This window comes from Rhodamnia argentea, chromosome 6 (assembly GCF_020921035.1).
Source record: "Rhodamnia argentea isolate NSW1041297 chromosome 6, ASM2092103v1, whole genome shotgun sequence".
Lineage (NCBI taxonomy): Eukaryota > Viridiplantae > Streptophyta > Magnoliopsida > Myrtales > Myrtaceae > Rhodamnia > Rhodamnia argentea.
The window spans coordinates 9437182-9455311 of record NC_063155.1 but is presented as its reverse complement, the minus strand read 5'-3'; the positions used below and the strand labels follow the sequence as shown (position 1 = coordinate 9455311).

General features: G+C 44.1%; 2 protein-coding genes and 1 pseudogene across 2 annotated transcripts; all 3 read left to right on the top strand.

Annotated features, from left to right (window-relative positions):
* Nucleotides 1-2232: 2232 nt before the first annotated feature.
* LOC115741463 (probable inactive poly [ADP-ribose] polymerase SRO5) lies at nt 2233-4438 on the top strand. The gene is made up of 5 exons (XM_030675381.2): nt 2233-2799; nt 3222-3463; nt 3571-3710; nt 3819-3914; nt 4076-4438. The coding sequence occupies exons 1-5, from the start codon at nt 2234-2236 to the stop codon at nt 4088-4090; spliced, it is 1059 nt and encodes a 352-aa protein (XP_030531241.2). The 5' UTR covers nt 2233; the 3' UTR covers nt 4091-4438.
* A 4342-nt stretch (nt 4439-8780) lies between these two features.
* LOC125315481 lies at nt 8781-10051 on the top strand (annotated as a pseudogene).
* A 4190-nt stretch (nt 10052-14241) lies between these two features.
* LOC125315480 lies at nt 14242-17409 on the top strand. Its single transcript, XM_048280635.1, has one exon. It carries the CDS (start codon nt 14242-14244, stop codon nt 17407-17409), a length of 3168 nt encoding a protein of 1055 aa, XP_048136592.1.
* Nucleotides 17410-18130: the final 721 nt, after the last annotated feature.

The following is an 18130-nucleotide window of genomic DNA, read 5'->3' as shown; positions in this document are numbered from 1 at the left end:
ATCGAACAGCTCAATTTGTTCATAACAAAGTTCTTCATTAAAAGATTATTGTAATAGTTGAAAATACTCATCAATTTATGTACAAGTTTTTTAGTAATTTCTCGATTTCTCTTTCTCTCTCAACTACCCATTTGGCTTCTCCCTTTTTCAATTTTGTCACACAAGAAATGTACGTTCTCTCCTCATAGCCTACCGGTTATCAAGGGATTTAGCCGGAGGAAATCCAAAGAATTGTGATGCACATATTGAAGTATTCATTAGGATTTTGACATGTGACTTTAGTTTACTTTAAGATAAATGGCAATCTTGGCCTCTCTTTTAATTTAAACGTGCTATGAATGAGCACTAGCAAAAATTCATGCCTGCCAATTGTACTGGTTCAATGCACATAAAAGATACCACAGAGAAAAAAAAAATGAACAAAGTGCATGACAACACTTTTGGAGCAGAAATACATTTGATAATGCAATTTCTAGAGCAGAAATTCGTTTGATTACGCAACTTCATTTTTCTACTTCTGGAACATTTTTTTTACTTCAGAAGTAGCTTTGGAGCCACTTGAAGAAATAAAAACAAATTACTTCTCTCGAAATCAACTTATACTCAGAAGCGGATGTAGAAAAATTAACTTTTAGCTAGAAATTAATTTTTAAAGCAAAAGTATTGCCATGTGTGCATGCTGTTGATCTTGTCTGAATCTCATCCATCCAATTTTTCACCTACCGCTCACCATTAGCCCAAATTCCAATACCGCTTAAACAAATTAAGTAAGGAAATAGAGAAAATGCCAAAAAATTGTCATTGGGGTTTGGGCTAATGATGAGTGGTCGGTGAAAAGTTGGATGGATGAGATTGCGACAAGATGGACGGTATTTTATTTATTAGGATATGAGTATTAAAAATCCTTAAACTTACCGCAAAAGTACGATTTATTTCTAAAGCTTTCGAAAAATGTAATTAAGTCCTAAAATTTGTCACGGAAGTGTTATTAAGTCATAAAAGTTTCAAAAAGTACAATCAATGGAAGGACTTGATTGAATCAATTTAACAAGTCTTAGGACTTGACTACATTTTTTAAAAATTTTATGAATCAGTTGAATTTTCGTGACAAGTTTTAGGATTTAATTGCATTTTGCGAAAGTGGATTCAATTACACTTTCTGGACAAGTTTTAAGATTTTCAATGTACTTATCTCCATGAATAAAATGCGGTTGATCATGTCTCAATCCCATCCATCCAACTTTTCACCGACCACTCACCATTAGCCCAAATTCCAATGCCGCTTAAGTATGAAAATTAAGAAAATGCCAAAAATAGAAATTGATGCGAAAATCTGTATCCTATCCTCTCTGTTTGGTCTGTAATTAAAGATTTAACCAAATAAATAACAAAAGGGCCGAAAAAGGTGTTATCAAATAAAGAAGAAAAATGCCAAAGAAGGTATTATAAATGGGGCCTTGCTAGCCTCACAGTTTGATTAGTACTGTCAGTTATTTCTGATCATACGATCTCTTAATTAATGAGTACTCTATGCAAAACATGCGATAATGGTGTGTGAATCTACGGTTGAGATTGTACCGTCCCTAATAGTACTGTTAGCAAAGCATTTTCCATTCAGGGAAAATGAAAAGCGAAAAGGAACGGCTCAATAAAAAGTGCATGCACTTCATAATGACACGACCAAAGGAAGGTTTGAGAGCAACTCTGCTGGTTTTCCTCTATAAAACCCTTCTCTTCTAACTCAAATCCCCCTCTTCATCTTCTTCAAGTAGCAGACACCAACCTCTGTTTCTCTCTGCGTTCCCTGTTCGAGTCCTTCTCCATTCTGTATCTTGGAGAAATAATCTAGTAAGGGTCCTTCGTCTTTGCTTTGAATTTGATCGCAGTGTTTCTTGAAGCCAACGTAATTCGATCTACTGAAACCTCTGCAAGCTTGTCAAGATGCATGCTTTTGTTGATTAGAATTAGATCGTCAGCTTTCTCATTTCGTGTCTGTCGCTGTCTTTGTTTTTGAAATCTTGTTTGCTTCTTCCGACGACTAAACCTCGACAATCTCTCGTTCGTGTTTTGGGATGGCGATTCGAGAGACTCTGTTTTGCAACTGTCACATCATGAGTTAAAAGCTTTTGATCTTCATTTGTTCTGCGATTTTTGATTTTGTCTTTCTTCAATCCGTACCAATCTCTCGTTGTATTTTAACGACATTTTTTGGACTTTCCAGGTTCGGTCACATATGTCGGACTACCTCCATCAATGTCCATCTCCGACTGTCGACACTGTCACTCCTGATGTAGTCGCACACGAATTCAACCATCTGGCAATTGATGTCGACCATCCAGATCTGAACGATCCGATGGACGACCAGGCTCTGGATTCGCCTGTCTCCAATTGCGAAACAGTTGTCTCCACTGATCAACCTGGCACTACTCTATTGCCGTTCATCAGTAGCGGGTTGATGGAACTCGGCGAGGGAGACGAGGTCCACCGCTACATCAAGGAGCGATTTATCTCAGAGCTAGGTGCGCTTGGGGCGCAAGTCACGGTGGTGGCAATCCACCAGAATTGCCACTCCAGTTTCACGGCGAAAGCTAGGGCCCAAGCTTTTCAAGCTTACTCGGAGGCAGTGCAGAAGAAAGGCGACAGCGACACAGCCAACGTGAGGTACGCATGGTACGCGACCTCCAAGGAAGATGTGTCCAAGATCTTGTCGTATGGCTTCAGCTACAGTGGGAAGCCTGAGAACGATGGCTTGTACGGTTGTGGAGCTTATTTTGCTCCTGATAATCATCCGCTCGAAAGGTACCAGAATTCCTTTCGTTTGCCTTTTGATTGCGTAAATAATCCAAAGATACTATTTGAAAAGTGGTATGATCACGAAGACATGTTGGTTTAACCCGTTAGTATACTTCTCCTTTAAGATATGATCTGTCATATCTAACGGAAAAAGCATATTTTGCGAGCCTGGTATTTCTGAAATCCTGTTAGAATGTTTTGAATGTGATGATATTGGCTTTAGATGGTTTCTTGGTAATGCCTTGGCAGCGTCAAATCCGCCAATATTTGTCACATAAAAAATCCAGAGATTCTGTTTTGATAAGTGGTATGATCACAATGATATGTTGATTTAGTGTGTTATCATGTTGTTTCCTTTACTCAAGTTAATATGTTGATGTGTATGCGATGAGAATGGCCTTAGATAGTTTGTTTGTAATGCTTTGCAGCATTATGTCCGCCCCTATAGATAGAGATGGCCTACAACATCTGTTGCTTTGCCGGGTAATATTAGGGAAATCAGAGCTTGTTACTCATGGCTCAGAACAGTCTCATCCTAGTTCGGAACAGTATGATTCGGGCATTGATGACTTATCATCTCCAAGAAAGTACATTATTTGGAGTACCCACATGAACACTCACGTGTTGCCGGAGTACGTGGTCAGCTTTAGAGCCCCTTATTGCTTGAGTGGTAATCAGATTTTCTTTCCCTTTCTTGCTTTTGCATTGACTATGTTTGTGCATTTGACTTTGTCTATTCTATCAACTAGTCCGATGCTTTGTGCAATCTATATGCAGTAGGGTTGGTGAGAACTCCGGAGAAGTCACAGAATCCGACTTCCCCTTGGATCCCGTTTCCAATTTTGATTTTGGAACTTTCTAAAATCTTCCATCCATCTGACGTAGGTTTGATCTCCAAGTACTATGAGGACCGCAAAGTGAGTACCACATCACTATTGTCATCACTTAGTTCTTGTCTTTCAAATTTTGTTTCCTTCTTACCTTCAATGTTGAATACTTTTTAAGACATGATCATCATTTTCCAGGGGGAAAAGATTTCGAGGCATGTGCTGGTGCAGAAAGTTAGGCAAATTGTAGGCGATAGGTTGCTGATTAAAATCATCAAAAGTTTCAGAACTAAGGTATGAATTATGCTCCCTTTGGTAAACAGTAATTCGAAAGCCAGTCTATGCCTTGATGTCAAGTGAAGGATAGAGAGAGAATGGATTGCATCACAATATAACATTTATGATTGTTTCTATTGCGTGGAATTGATAGTGAATGATATTATTTCGTTCTACAGCAATTCGAGGCATGAAGCGGTTGATTATGGGACCATGATGGACTTGAATAAGACTGGATGCGAGGCGTATGAACAAGACCTATTTTTGTTTTGATGAGTTCACAGCACACAATAGTGAGAGCAAATGGTACACGAGGTGAAGCAGGAGGCCCATCTGAATCGGACACTGGCATAGCTGCTGTATCTTAGATAGGAAAAAGACTCTTTTGGAATTTGTATGATTTTGAAAGTTTGTGCTGGATTATAGTCATAAACTGCAGTCTTCTCTTGGTCCCTATATCACAGGACTATTTGTCTTCAATGGAGAATCAAAACTCTTCTTTATTGTACATGTTGTGGGAACATATTTGATCTGTGCAAGTATGTAGGAAAAACTTACGCCTAATGACCTGTCACAAACACAACCAGATCCTGAAATTTTTGTGGCCAGACTTGATAAAAATGGAGGAATAGTGTTTTTAGCTAGAAACTTTTGAGAAAACGATTTATCTCTGGCCACCTTTCGTTTCCTAAATTATTCATCTTCATTAGGTGTGGTCCATGGTTTATCCATTCAAATTTCCTCTATGGGCAAGTAGCTTAGTTAATACATATCTAAATACAAATATGTTCGACATTGTATCATGCTTTTAACAAACTAATCTTTTCCATTTTGTGATCAATTTTACTTTTTCGTTTTTATCAAGATCGACTAAAAATACAGGTAGATTTGTGGATTAGCGTGATAAAAAAAGAAACATTTAATTGAATAAAAAGGAGGGTATTTTAGTAAGTTAACTAGCAAAAAGGAGTGTCTGAGCCAAAATAAGAGTGGAAATAGCGTGGCCCCATTTTTATTATCAGTTTGGTAAAATCATGGATTGGCGGCCAAATGGAGAGGATAGGACCGAGATTTTCATAACACCTTTTTTGGCATTTTTATTATTTATTTGGTAAAATGATCAATTACGGACAAATTGAGAGGATAGGGTAGATAATACCTCTTTTGGCCGTTTTAGTTATTTGGTAAAATGATTACAGGCCAAATCGAGAGGTTATGACAGAGATCTTCATAACATACTCTTTTTGGCATTTTCTTTGTTTTCATATTTAATTTGTTTAAGGGGTATTTTTTTTTTTTTGGTCATAGTTTAAGGGGTATTGACATTTGGTGTAATGGTGAGTGGCTGGTGAAAAGTTGGATGAAAGAGATTGAGGTGAGATATACAACATTTAAGGGAATAGTACAAAAGATTCCGAACCTATTGCATTGGTATCAATTCACTCCTAAACTATTCAATTTGGCCAATTTAGTGCTAAACCTTTTTATATTTGTACCAATTTGGTCCAATCGGCAAATTTTGAACGGAAATGACCGACGTGGATGCGGGCCGTCCTATGTAGTACAATCGGCACTAATGTTGGCATTTTTGAATTTTTTTTTCCTTTTTGTTTTTTTTCTTTCCTTTTATGTCTGCTATCTTTTTTTCTCTTTAGTTTTCTACTTGCCTGTGCCTAGCGAAGGTTAGCATTGCCAGGCCGAGCCCGGGCAAGGGCGAGCATTGGTGAAGCCACCCTTGCCAAGGCCAAGACGGCCTCGATGGGCCTCCCCTAGGGGAGAGCGAGGCCCAGTGAGCCCCACCGAGGCGAGGGCAAGGCTCGCCCGACCTCGCCCTCACCCTCTCCCAAGTGCAACCCTATGAGGCTGACCCTTGCCTTTGGTCGGTGAGACGATCCTCGACGCCCATGGCCTTACCAAGAAATAGAAAAACGAAAGGAAAATTATATTAAAAAATTAAAAATATATTAACAATATTTAAAAAATTATCCATGTCAGCGTTAGCCATGTCATGTAGGATGGTTGGTATCCACATTAGCAATTTTCAATCAAAATTAGTCGAATGGATTGAATCAATACCAATAAAATGAATATCTATTAAAAGTTCAGGGGCCACATTAAATAGAACGGATTACAAATTCGGAGACCACATTGTACATTAAGCCAAAATTCAAGGACCACATAGAACAAAGTAAAAGTTCAAGGATGATATTGCATATTGAAACTAAATTTCAAGATCATTTTTGTAATTATTCCAAAAAAATAAAATGATAAAGCGCAAACATAGAGGGGTACCCACCACAAGAATTAGATATTTTGAAACGTATGAGAAAACAAGAGTGCCCTTGGAATTGTCCTTGGCCAAAACGAGCCATCTCCCTACCTCTCACCCTTTGTTTTTCTTGTAAGGTGGTAAAATCATTAATTACAGACCAAAAGGAGTGGACAAGAGAGAGATTTCCACAATACTTTTTTAGGCTTTTTCTTATAAGTTAACACCACGAAAAACTTTAAATTGATACACATGTGACAATTTTAACCCAAATTAATTTTTTGACCATCAAAAACTTCAAACTGGTACACCTATAATAAATTTACATTTTGTTAATTTTTATTAAATTTTACCATCAAATTGCTGATTTGGATGACACGTGATAGTTGATGGATGTATCAATTTGGGATTTTTACCCTCCATTTGTCACAAGAGTATCAATTTGGAGTTTTCATGGTATTAACCCAATTAAAAGAATACTAACGAAGGATAAATTTGTCAAAGGTACCAGTTTGGGGTTTTAGGTGGTCAAAAAATTATTTTGGGACATATTTATCACAAGCGTACCGGTTTGGAACTTTTAGTAGTCAAAAAATTAGTTTGTGATTAATTTGTCACAGGTGTATCGGTTCAAAAAACTAGTTTTGTGTAAATTTATCATAGATATACTAGTTTGGGGTTTTTCGTGATATTAACCATTTTTATTATTAATTTGGTAAAATCATTAATTATAGGCCAAACAGAGAGGATAAGAGAGAGATTTTCATAGTATATTTTTGTCTCTTTTTTATTTATTTGGTAAAATCATTAATGAAAGGCCAAATGGAGAGGATAAGAGAGAGATTTTCACAATACTTTTTTTTTTGCTCTTTTCTTATTTATTTGGTAAAATCATTAATTACAGGCCAAACGGAGAGGATAAGAGAAAGATTTTCACAACACCTTTTATGGCTCTTTTTTTATTTATTTGGTATTATCATTAATTATATGCTAAATGGAGAGGATATGGCCCATATTTTCATAAGACCTTTTTTGTGGCATTTTTCTTATTTATTTGGTAAAATGATTAATTACAGACCAAATGGAGATGATATGATAGTGATCTTCACAACATATTTTTTGGCCTTTTCTTTATTATCACACTTAATTTGTTTAAGGGGTATTGATATTTGGGGTAATGGTGAGTGGGGGGTGAAAAGTTGGATGAAAGAGATTGAGATGAGATATACTACATTTTAGGGAAAAGTACCAAAAAAATTCTAAACATATTGCATTAGTACCAACTTAGTCATAATCTTACAATTGGACTAATTTAGTCTAATGCTTTTCAAATTGATATCAATTCAGTCCAACCGGCCAATTTTGATCAGAAATCGCTGACGTGGATGCTGGCCGTCCTATATAGCATGTTCGGCATTGATGTTTGCACTTCCAAATATTTTTTTTCTTTTAGTTGCTTTCTTTTTTATTCTTCCCTTTTCTGTTTGCCTTTTTTTTTTTTTTTTCCTCTTCAGTTTATTTTGTTCTACAACGATTTGGGGCGTAAAGCGGCTGATTACGTGACCGCCATGGACTTGAATAAGACTGGGAAACGATGCGTATGAATAAGACCTGGCTTCTTTTTGATGGGTTCACAGAACACAGCGGCGCAAGCAAATGGTACAAGATGTGAAGGAGGAGGAGCCCCATCCGAATCAGACCCTAATATAGCTGCTGACTTTTGAATAGGAAAAAGACTCTTTTTACGATTTGAACGTTTGTGCTTCATTATAGTCATAAACTGCAGTCTTCTCTTAGTCCCCATGTTAGATGACCGTTCGTTTTTCAAAGGAGTATCACAACTCTTCTTCGGTTGACTTGTCATGGGAAATGTATTGAATATAATCGATCATATCTTACGAGGGAAATATATTAATGCGCTAAATTAACATATCTTCGTTATTGTACCACTTGTCAAATGGTATTTTAAAACGGAACTCTAGTACCTTTCGAGTGGCTGATTAACAAGAGCAAAATAACCTCCACAACCATACAAGGCATTGTTTTCGGGCTTCCCACTGTAGCCGAAGCCATAGGACAAGATCTGGGAGACTTCTTCCTTCGAGGTCACATACCATGCGAACCAAACGTTCGCTGTGTTACTGCCGCCTTTCTTCTGCACTAGCTGTGAGGAGACTTGAAAAGCTTGGGCCCATGCTTTCGCCAAGACATTGGAATGGCAATTCTGGTGGATTGCCACCACATTAACATGCACCCCAAGCACAGCTAGCCACGAGACAAATCTCTCCTTGATATAGCGGCCAGCCTTGTCTCCCTTGCTGAGTTCCATGAACCCGCTGCAGATGAACAGCAAAGAACAGTGCCAAATTGATCAGCAGAGACAAGGCTCTCGCAATTGGAGACGGATGAATCGGGAACCTGATCATCCATTGAATCGTTCAGATCTGGTCGTTTGGCATCAATGACAGATGGTTGAATTCGTGTGCGACTGCATCAGGAGTGATAAGAGATATAATACGATTGAAGAAAGAAAAATAGAATCGCAGAATGAATGAAGATCAAAAGCTTTACCTGGATCTTCCAGGTTCGGTTAGAAATGTGGACTACATCCATCAATGTCCGTCAACGCCATCACTCCTGATGCAGTCGCAAAGGAATTCAACCATATGTCAATTGATGTCGACCGTCCAGATCTGAATGATCCGATGGACGATCAGGTTCCAGATTCGTCCGTCTCCGATTGTGAGACCGTCGTCTCCATTGATCAATATGCCACTCCTTCGTCGCTGTTCCTCAGCAGTGGGTTGATAGAACTCAAAGAGGGAGACAAGGTCTACCTCCATATCAAGGAGAGAATCGACTCACGGCTAGCTGCGCTTGGGGCGCATGTTACTGTGGTGGCAATCCATCAGAATAGCCACGCCAGTTTCTTGGCGAAAGCACAGGCCCAAGCTTTTCAAGCTTACTCACAGGCAGTGCAGAAGAAAGGTGGCGGTGACACAGCCAACGTGAGGTACGCGTGGTATGCGACCTCGAAGGAAGAGGTGTCCAAGATCTTTTGCTAGGGCTTCGGCTACGGTGGGAAGCCTGAGAAAAATCACTTGTATGATTGGGGAATTTATTGTGCTCCTGTTAATCATTCTCTCGAAAGGTACTAGAATTCCCTTTTATGATACCATTTGGAAAGTGGTATGATAATGAAGATAAATTAAATTTAGCGCGCTAGTATATAACACGATCATGTTGTTTCCAGACTTGCATTAGAATGTTGTGTATATGATGACATTGGCCTTAGATGGCTTCTTGGCAATGCCTTGGCAGATCTAAATCCACCACTATGAATAGGATAAATAATCAAGAGTTACCATTTGGAAAGTGATACTATGTTACCATTTGGAAAGTGGTACTATCATGAAGAAATGTTGATTTAGCGCGTTATTGTATTTCCCTTTTCAACTATGCTTAGTTAAATCTAGTCATATGAGTATGTTTCGCAAGTATGTTGTTTCTTGGCTTTCATTGATATTTGTGCATGTGATGATATTGGCCATAGATTAATTTCTTTGTATTGCTTTGGCAGCATTATAATGACACCTTTAGATATAGATGGCTCGAAACAGTCTCATCCCAGTTCGGAATAGTACGATTTTGGCGGTGACAGATTATCATCTCCAAGGAGATACATCGTTTGGAGCACCCACATGAACACTCACATGTTGCCGGAGTATATTGTCAGCTTTAGAGCTGTTTATGTTTATCGCATAAGAGGTAATCAAATTTTTCTTTCTCTTTCATGCCTTTGCATTGACCATGTTTGCGTTTTTGACTTTCTCTATCTATCAACAGATGTGATGATTGTGAGATTCATATGCAACAGGGTCGGTGAGAACTCTAGAAAAGTCTCGATAACCAAATACCCCTTAGATCCCATTTAGATTTCTTATTACAGAACTCTCAAAAATCTTCCCTCAATCTGATATTAGTTCGATATCCATGTATTATAAGGTGCACAAAGTAATGACTACATCAACATTGTCATCACTTAGTTCTAGTCTTTCAAGGCTTTTTTTTTTGGCTCACCTTCAATGTTGAATTGAAGGAGGAGGAGGCCCTTCCGAATCGAACACTAACATAGCCGCTGACTTTTAGATAGGAAAAAGACTCTTTTTATGATTTGAACGTTTGCGCTTCATTATAATCATAAACTGCGGTCTTCTCTTGGTCCCTATGTCAGATGACTGTTTGTTTTTCAATGGAGTATCACAACTCTTCTTTAGTTGACTTGTTATGGGAACTAGAATTATCTGTCTACCATCATTGCAACTTCCCTGCCTGTCTCACAGGGCTCCATGATCGGTCGAGGCGTTGTTGAATTTTGTGATGGAGCACCTCCGGTGAGATAAAGTTCTGCACATAGTGAATTAAACAGTTTCATGTCATACATTCCTTCTGTTCGATATTGAGTTGAAAGCATGTGAATCATTTTATATTGTTCATAGATTTTTTTTTCCCCGGTTTTCCTTTCATGAGTACTACTGCCCAACTTTTGAGATAATGCACAGAAGCGCTCTCTTTCTTGTCTAATGTCTTATTCTGTGCAATTATGTAGGAGATAATTACATTTCCACCTACTGACCAGTCACAGCACAACCAGATCCTGAAACTTTATTGGCAAGCTTTGATAAAAATAAAGTGATAGTGTTTTAGCTAGAAATCTTTGGGACAACCTTTTTATCTCTTGCCACCTTTCATTTCTTGAATTAGGCATCTTCTTTAGGTGTGGGACCTGGGTTTGTCCATTGACACATCCTAAAGGTAAGTAGCTTAGATACAGAGGTAGATGAGTTCTGTGAGCGTGTTTATGTTTGGTCGTCGACCCTATCAATACGGAGGAGGGTGGATTGATGCTCTGAATTGCATTTAACTAGAGATTGCATTATAAGAATTGTCATCCAAAAAAATTAGTCTTCTTTCATTTTGTTTAGTACTTTAGCGTATCATTCGGACAAAAAACATCCGTTCACAGTCTCATTTTGCGTGTCTTTCGCAGGAATTATGTCTTGCTAGCAAAACCCCGTCTAATTTTGCCCGATATGGCTCGGGATGTTTTTTTCCCCTGCACTATACTTGCTTTACTGTTGTTTAATTTGATCTCTTACCCAAGTGAGTATCCAATGCATGTTTTAAGAATAAAATGATGTTTTGGATAGATTGCATGAATGGTTTTCATGAAAGACAAAAGTAGGGCATTTGATATATCTCGCGTCTTACCTGGCCCCCAATTGATTCATAATAGATTAGTAGCAACTCTTAAAGTAAAACGTAAGTTAGATTATTCACTAAAAAACCAAGTCGCGTTGTTAGGGCTTGAAAGAGCCTGCGTGAAGTGTAAGCATCACCTCACAAGATTGATCATTCAAACCCGCTTCATAATTTGCCAAAATTTTTGAGAATTCAAACTCTCTTAGAGATTAACTAGTAAGGGTCGCGACAAAACCGAACCGCGTGATTTGCTTAATTTGGTTTAATTTTTCAATTAGGACTATTATGATGCATGTGTGAGTTGTGTTAGAGAAGTCCAACATCAGATAATTAGTGTGGTGTTAAGCGGTTAACATATTTTAGTTGGTACATAACTCATGGGTTTAAGTTTTTGAGTGGCAATGGATTCAACTAGATATGTTGATGAGCTTGGACTTGGGATCCCTCTTGGTGATCTTCACGAGCAAAGTTATTAGACTTCAGTTGTGCACTCCTAACAAATGGTATCAGAGCCAATGATTGGTTGTTGGGCCTCCAATCTATTCCGGTGTTTGCTGCATATCTCAAGGAATAAATCTCATGATCAACCCTTGTTTATGGTGAAAATTCCCATCACGGTTGGTCTAGTGAGAAGAGACCATGGACAGTTGGTCGGGAGACGCAAGATAGAAACCATGGGTGATACAATCCCAAGTTAACAGTTATGTTTGTTGATTACAATGCACAGTTGCGGGTGCATTACAATGACTTAGAGATTCAACTTGAGATAAGTTCATGCGGAAGGATAATTGGATTAAATAAATCTCATGATCAACCCTTGTTTATGGTGAAAATTCCCATCACGGTTGGTCCGGCGAGAAGAGACCATGGACAGTTGGTCAAGAAACCCAAAATAGAAATCATGAGTGATGCAATCCCAAGTTAGCAGTTATGTTTGTTGATTATAGTGCATAGTTGCGAGTACATTGCAATGACTTGGAGATTCAACTTGAGATAAGTTGATGCGAAAGGATACTTGGATTAAGAGGGAGCAAACTTAATACTAGAACTCACACGTGAGGGAGAGATTGTTAGGTTGCACATGTGACTTGTGTTAGAAAAATCTCATATCGGATAATTGATGTGGTGCTAAATAGTTAGCATATCCTAGTTGGTCCATAACTCATCGGTTTAAGCTTTTGAGTTAAAATGAATTCAACCGAATATGTTGACGGACTCGAACTTGGGTTCCTTCTTGGCGATCTCCTCAGGCGAAGGTATTAGACTTATGCTACGCGCTCCTAATAAGGACCAACTAGAACGATCAGCAAACAAGAACTACAAAATTTTCTCTTACTCTAGCGGGGCTAAGGATGAAAAGTTCATGGCTTATGTAAAAGAAACCGCATCCGTCTAAGGATGGGGAATTTATAGTTGACTATTAGAAAATTCCCTAGTATAGGGGCCTTAGCAATGCACTAAGTACTTGGCACTCGTCCCCGAGTAATCGAAGGCCAGGACCAAGACGCTAGTATCACGGTCCGTTCAATTTTGATGAAAATTCGACCGCGATCCATCCCTCGGATCGACCGACCGATCGATCCCTGGATCATGAGGAAACGTGCCTAAGAGAAGCCAAGAGTGACCGATGCTATGATCCGGGACAGCCAGCGGATCGACCCGTGACCGAGAATGCACGACCGGCGGATCGTGCGGGACGGCCGGCTGGCCGATCCATGGACAACCCCGCACGACCGGGTGATCAACCCGCGGATCGTGCGGGGAAGACGGGTGGCCGACCCTTGGGCGACCCCGCACGACCGGGTGATCGACTCGCGGATCGTGCAAAGCGCCCGAGCGGTCGATCCATGAGTGACCACGCACGACCGGGTGATCGACTCGCGGATCGTGCGGGGCGGCCGGGTGGCCGAGCGGAGGACGACCCTGCACGACCGGGTGATCGACCCGCGGATCGTGCGGGGCGACCGAGCGGGCGATCGAGTAATCGATCCGCGGATCAATCCCGGGGCCATACGGGCCGGTCGGGCGATCGATCCACGGATCGAGCGGCTCGATCAGGCGGGCGGCCGAGCGACCGACCCTCGAGCGACCCAAGGGATCATCGGGAACGATACATGGGCCGAGCGGGCGAGCGGATGATCGATCGAGCGATCGATCCGCGGATCGATCCCCGAGCCACGAACGGCCGGACGATCGATCCACGGATCGTGACGCTCGATCCCATGAACGACCGAGGGCCGATGCGGGATCGATCGACGGTCGACCGGGCGATCGACCGGCGCTCGACCAGCGCTCGATCAGCGACCGACCACCGTTCGACTCGGGCGGCTAGGCGGATCAGCCGGCGACCGACGTGGACTTGCCCGGGGCCCACCGACCCACGTGATCCGACCGGTTGGTGTGAGTTGGTGACCGAGCTGATGTGGGCTGGTGGAGTTGGCAGATGACATGGATTGAGATGGGCGACACGGGTGATGGCGGAACCGATGCGGCTAACATGAACAGTGGCCAACGAACAGTAGATGGGATTAGACTTTTTGATCGATCCGTGGGGGCCTTTGTGGCCGACCCTTCTATGTATAAATGGGGCATGAACCCCTTGTAATACACACTCTGATTTTTGAATGAGAAAAGCTTCTCCTCACACTCTCTCTCGTCCGGTGCTCGTGTGTGTGCGTGAGTTGAGCGTGGGTGAGCGGCGGTTGTGTTGAGGCTGACTCGAGAGCATGTTTTGAGTGCCGAACGGCGTCGGGGGAACGCAAGATAGAACCGGCCCGTGACATTTGGTATCAGAGCCATTCGATTCTCGGTGAAATGGCGAAAGGCCAAGGGGGTGCAAGCGGTGCTTGCTCCGATCCGACGCACGAGTCCGAGCCATCCGGGGATGATCGTGCCGGACGGACCCTTGAGCCTACTCCGGCGCGAGCTCGGCGTGAACGTGGTGCATCTAGGGGAATGACGCGGGATATGGAGACCCGCATGTCCAGGCTTGAGCAAGCCATGGACGAGCTTCGTGCCGACAAAGGTAGCGGGGAGGAGTCTAGCAACGAGGAGGAGGCCACGGCTCGGGAGGAGTTGCAAGATCAGGTGCTCGATCTCAAGGACGAGGTGGCCGAGCTCCGTGGTGAGTTGCTGAGTACTCTCACTACCAAGACGGACAAACACCGGGAAGCCTTGGAAGCCATGATCGCAGCCTTGCGTGCGGAGGTAGGCGAGCTACGAACCAAGACGGCTGTCTTGGAGATGGCGTGCGCAAGTGGTGGAACAACCACGCATGCCGACCTTCGGGTTGATGTGCCCAAACCGAAGGAGTTCCATGGCTCAAGAGTGGCCAAGGACGTCGACAACTTCTTGTACTCGGTGAACGAGTACTTGGACATCCGAGGAGAGATGGATGATCTTAGGCGGATAAAGACCGTCGCAATGTACCTGCACGGTAACGTCTTGCTGTGGTGGCGTAATCGGAAGGCCGATCGAGAAGCCGAACCAATCGTGACGTGGGAATCCTTCGAAACGGAGTTCCGGAAGCAATTCTATCCCACCTATGCGGAGGAGGAAGCTCGCGACGAGCCGAGGCGTCTCGAGCAAACGGGCAAAATACGTGAGTATATAAGGAAGTTTTGCGAGCTGAAACTTCAAATACCGTCCCCGTCCGAGAATGAGGCGTACTATCGGTTCATCGGCGGCCTTAAGGCGTGGGTGAAGATGGAGCTCAAACGGCAGAATGCGACGACGCTCGCGACGGCCTTGTACGTGGCCGAAGGAATCATCGAGTACCGTGGCAACTCGATGGATAAGCCGGACCCGAAGCCTAGGAGTGGCAAGACTACTGGTAGGGGTGATCGCGCCAAGACACGGCGGTCGATGGCAAGCAAGCCGCGACCCACTTACTCGAGGGATCGAGTTAAGTCGAGTCGGGCGAAGAGCAAAAAGCTTGAGTGCTTTAAGTGCTCCGACCCTCACTTTGCCGGGATTGCCCAAACCCGGGGCAAGGTGGCGTCCTTGAAGACGGTGGAGAAAGGAAAGGCCGCCGACGAGTCACGGGACGAGGGACGACCAAGGGAGGAAGTTCGGCTCGGCTCCCTCAAGATCCCGAGCACTATGAACGTGCAAGAGGCAGGCCCATCTAGAGGACTTATGTTCGGCGATGTGGTGGTTGGTGGAGCGGAAATGAGCGCGCTCATCGACACCGGTGCATCCGACTTGTTCATGTCGGAAGAAGCGGCTAAGAGACTTGACTTGCGGGTTGAGGAAGGAACCGGGTGGCTCAAAACGGTAAACTCGGAGGAAGTCAAGACGAGCGGGCTGGCCCGTGATGTAGAAATTCGACTCGGAGCCTTTCAATGCGGGGACTCGATCGAGGTAATCCCGATGGACGATTATGATCTTGTCACCGGATTGGGATTCCTAGATAGGATCAAAGCCTTTCTGGTCCCATGTGTCAACAGCATCCGTGTGTTGGACCCTCGTGGTCGGTGTGTTGTCCCGGTTCGGCGTGAGTCCGGGAGGAGCCAAAAGACCCTTTCGGCGATGCAACTAGCGAAGGGAGTTCGTAGGGGCGAGCTGACTCTCTTGGCAACTCTGGTGATCGATGATGCTGAACATGTTCGGGAGCAATGGCCCGACGGGATAGACGAGGTACCGGCCTTGTTTGAAGATGTAATGCCCCCCGAGTTGCCCAAGAAGCTGCCGCCCAAAAGGGAAGTCGACCACGGGATCGAGCTGGTTCCCGATGCTCGACCCCCAGCCATGGTGTCATATCGCATGGCCCCGCCGGAACTTGAGGAGATGAGGAGACAACTCAAGGAGTTGCTCGATGCCGGGTATGTTCGACCGTCAAAGTCCCCATTCGGCGCCCCGGTGCTGTTCGAAAAGAAACATGACGGGTCTCTCCGCATGTGCATCGACTATCGGGCGTTGAACAAGTTGACGATCAAGAACAAGTACCCCATTCCACTCATCGCAGACTTGTTCGACCAGCTTGGGAGTGCGAGGTGGTTCACTAAGCTGGATTTGCGGTCGGGATACTACCAGGTGAGGATTGCAGAAGGGGACGAACCAAAGACCGCTTGTGTGACTCGGTATGGGGCTTACGAGTTCTTGGTCATGCCGTTCGGCTTGACAAACGCCCGGCCACATTCCCGCACCTTGATGAATAAGGTACTACAACCGTTCCTTGATCAATTTGTGGTTGTGTACCTAGACGATATTGTGATTTATAGCCGAACGCTCGAGGAGCACGTTGAACACCTCAAGCGTGTCTTCCAAGTTACGAGGGAGAACGAGCTGTACGTGAAGAAAGAGAAGTGCGTCTTTGCACAAAGGCGGGTTCCGTTCTTGGGGCACATCGTTGGAGAGGGACGTGTACGGATGGACGTGGCCAAGATTCGGGCTATTGTTGAGTGGGAACCTCCCACGAAGGTGCCGGAGCCGAGATCCTTCCTGGGGCTGGCGAATTACTATCGCCGGTTCATTCGTGCCTACTCGGAGATAGCCGTGCCACTCACGGACATGCTGAAGAAGAACCGGCCGTGGGAATGGTCGGCGAAGTGCCAAACGGCATTCGATCGGTTGAAGCGGGCGATGGTTGAAGAACCCGTGCTGGTGCTGCCCGACCATGCCAAGGCGTACGAGGTAGAGACCGATGCCTCAGATTTTGCTATTGGTGGTGTGCTGATGCGGGAGGGACACCCGGTAGCCTTCGAGTCCCGAAAGTTGGACGACACCGAGCGACGCTATACGGTGCAAGAGAAGGAGATGACGACCGTTGTGCATTGCTTGCGCACTTGGCGTCACTACCTCCCGGGCTCTCGGTTCGTGGTGCGGACCGACAACGTAGCCACGAGCTACTTTCGGACCCAAAAGAAGTTGAGCCCGAAGCGGGCTCGATGGCAAGACTTTCTCGCGAAGTTCGACTATGTGCTCGAGTACAAACCGGGGAAGGCCAACTCGGTGGCTGATGCCCCGAGCCGTAAGGCGTAACTCGCGACTATAACAAGCCGGCCAGATTGTCCATGGACCGAACGGATCAAGGAGGGGCTGACGCATGATCCGACGGCAAGAGCCATTCTCGGATACACCCGGGCGGGCAAGACAAGGAGATTCCCGTGTGAGGACGATCTCCTTTACACCAAGGGACGGCGATTATATGTGCTGCTCCATGGGAACCCGAGACGGGAGGTACTTCGCGAGTGCCATGACACGCCGTGGGCGGGACATCCGGGGATCCACCGCACGCCGGCGCTCGTGGAGGATCGTTACTTCTGGCCACAACTCCGGGACGACGTTGAAGCCTATGTGAAGACTTGCTTGGTGTGTCAACAAGACAAGTTAGAACAACGGTCGCCGGCCGGGTTGTTGGAGCCGCCGCCTGTTCCCGAACGTCCTTGGGAGAGTATCTCCATGGACTTTATTGTTGGGCTACCCAAGTCCGAAGGGTGCCAAACGATTATGGTGATCGTTGATCGGTTTTCCAAGTACGCGACTTTTGTGCCGGCCACGAAGGATTGCCCTGTCGGGGAGGCGGCCAAGCTGTTCATGAAGCACATTGTCAAGTATTGGGGCATCCCTCGATCGATCGTGAGCGATCGGGATCCTCGATTCACGGGGAAGTTTTAGTCCGAGCTGTTCAAGTTGCTTGGAACCGACCTCAAGTTCTCAACAAGTTTGCATCCGCAAACCGACGGCCAAACGGAGCGGGTGA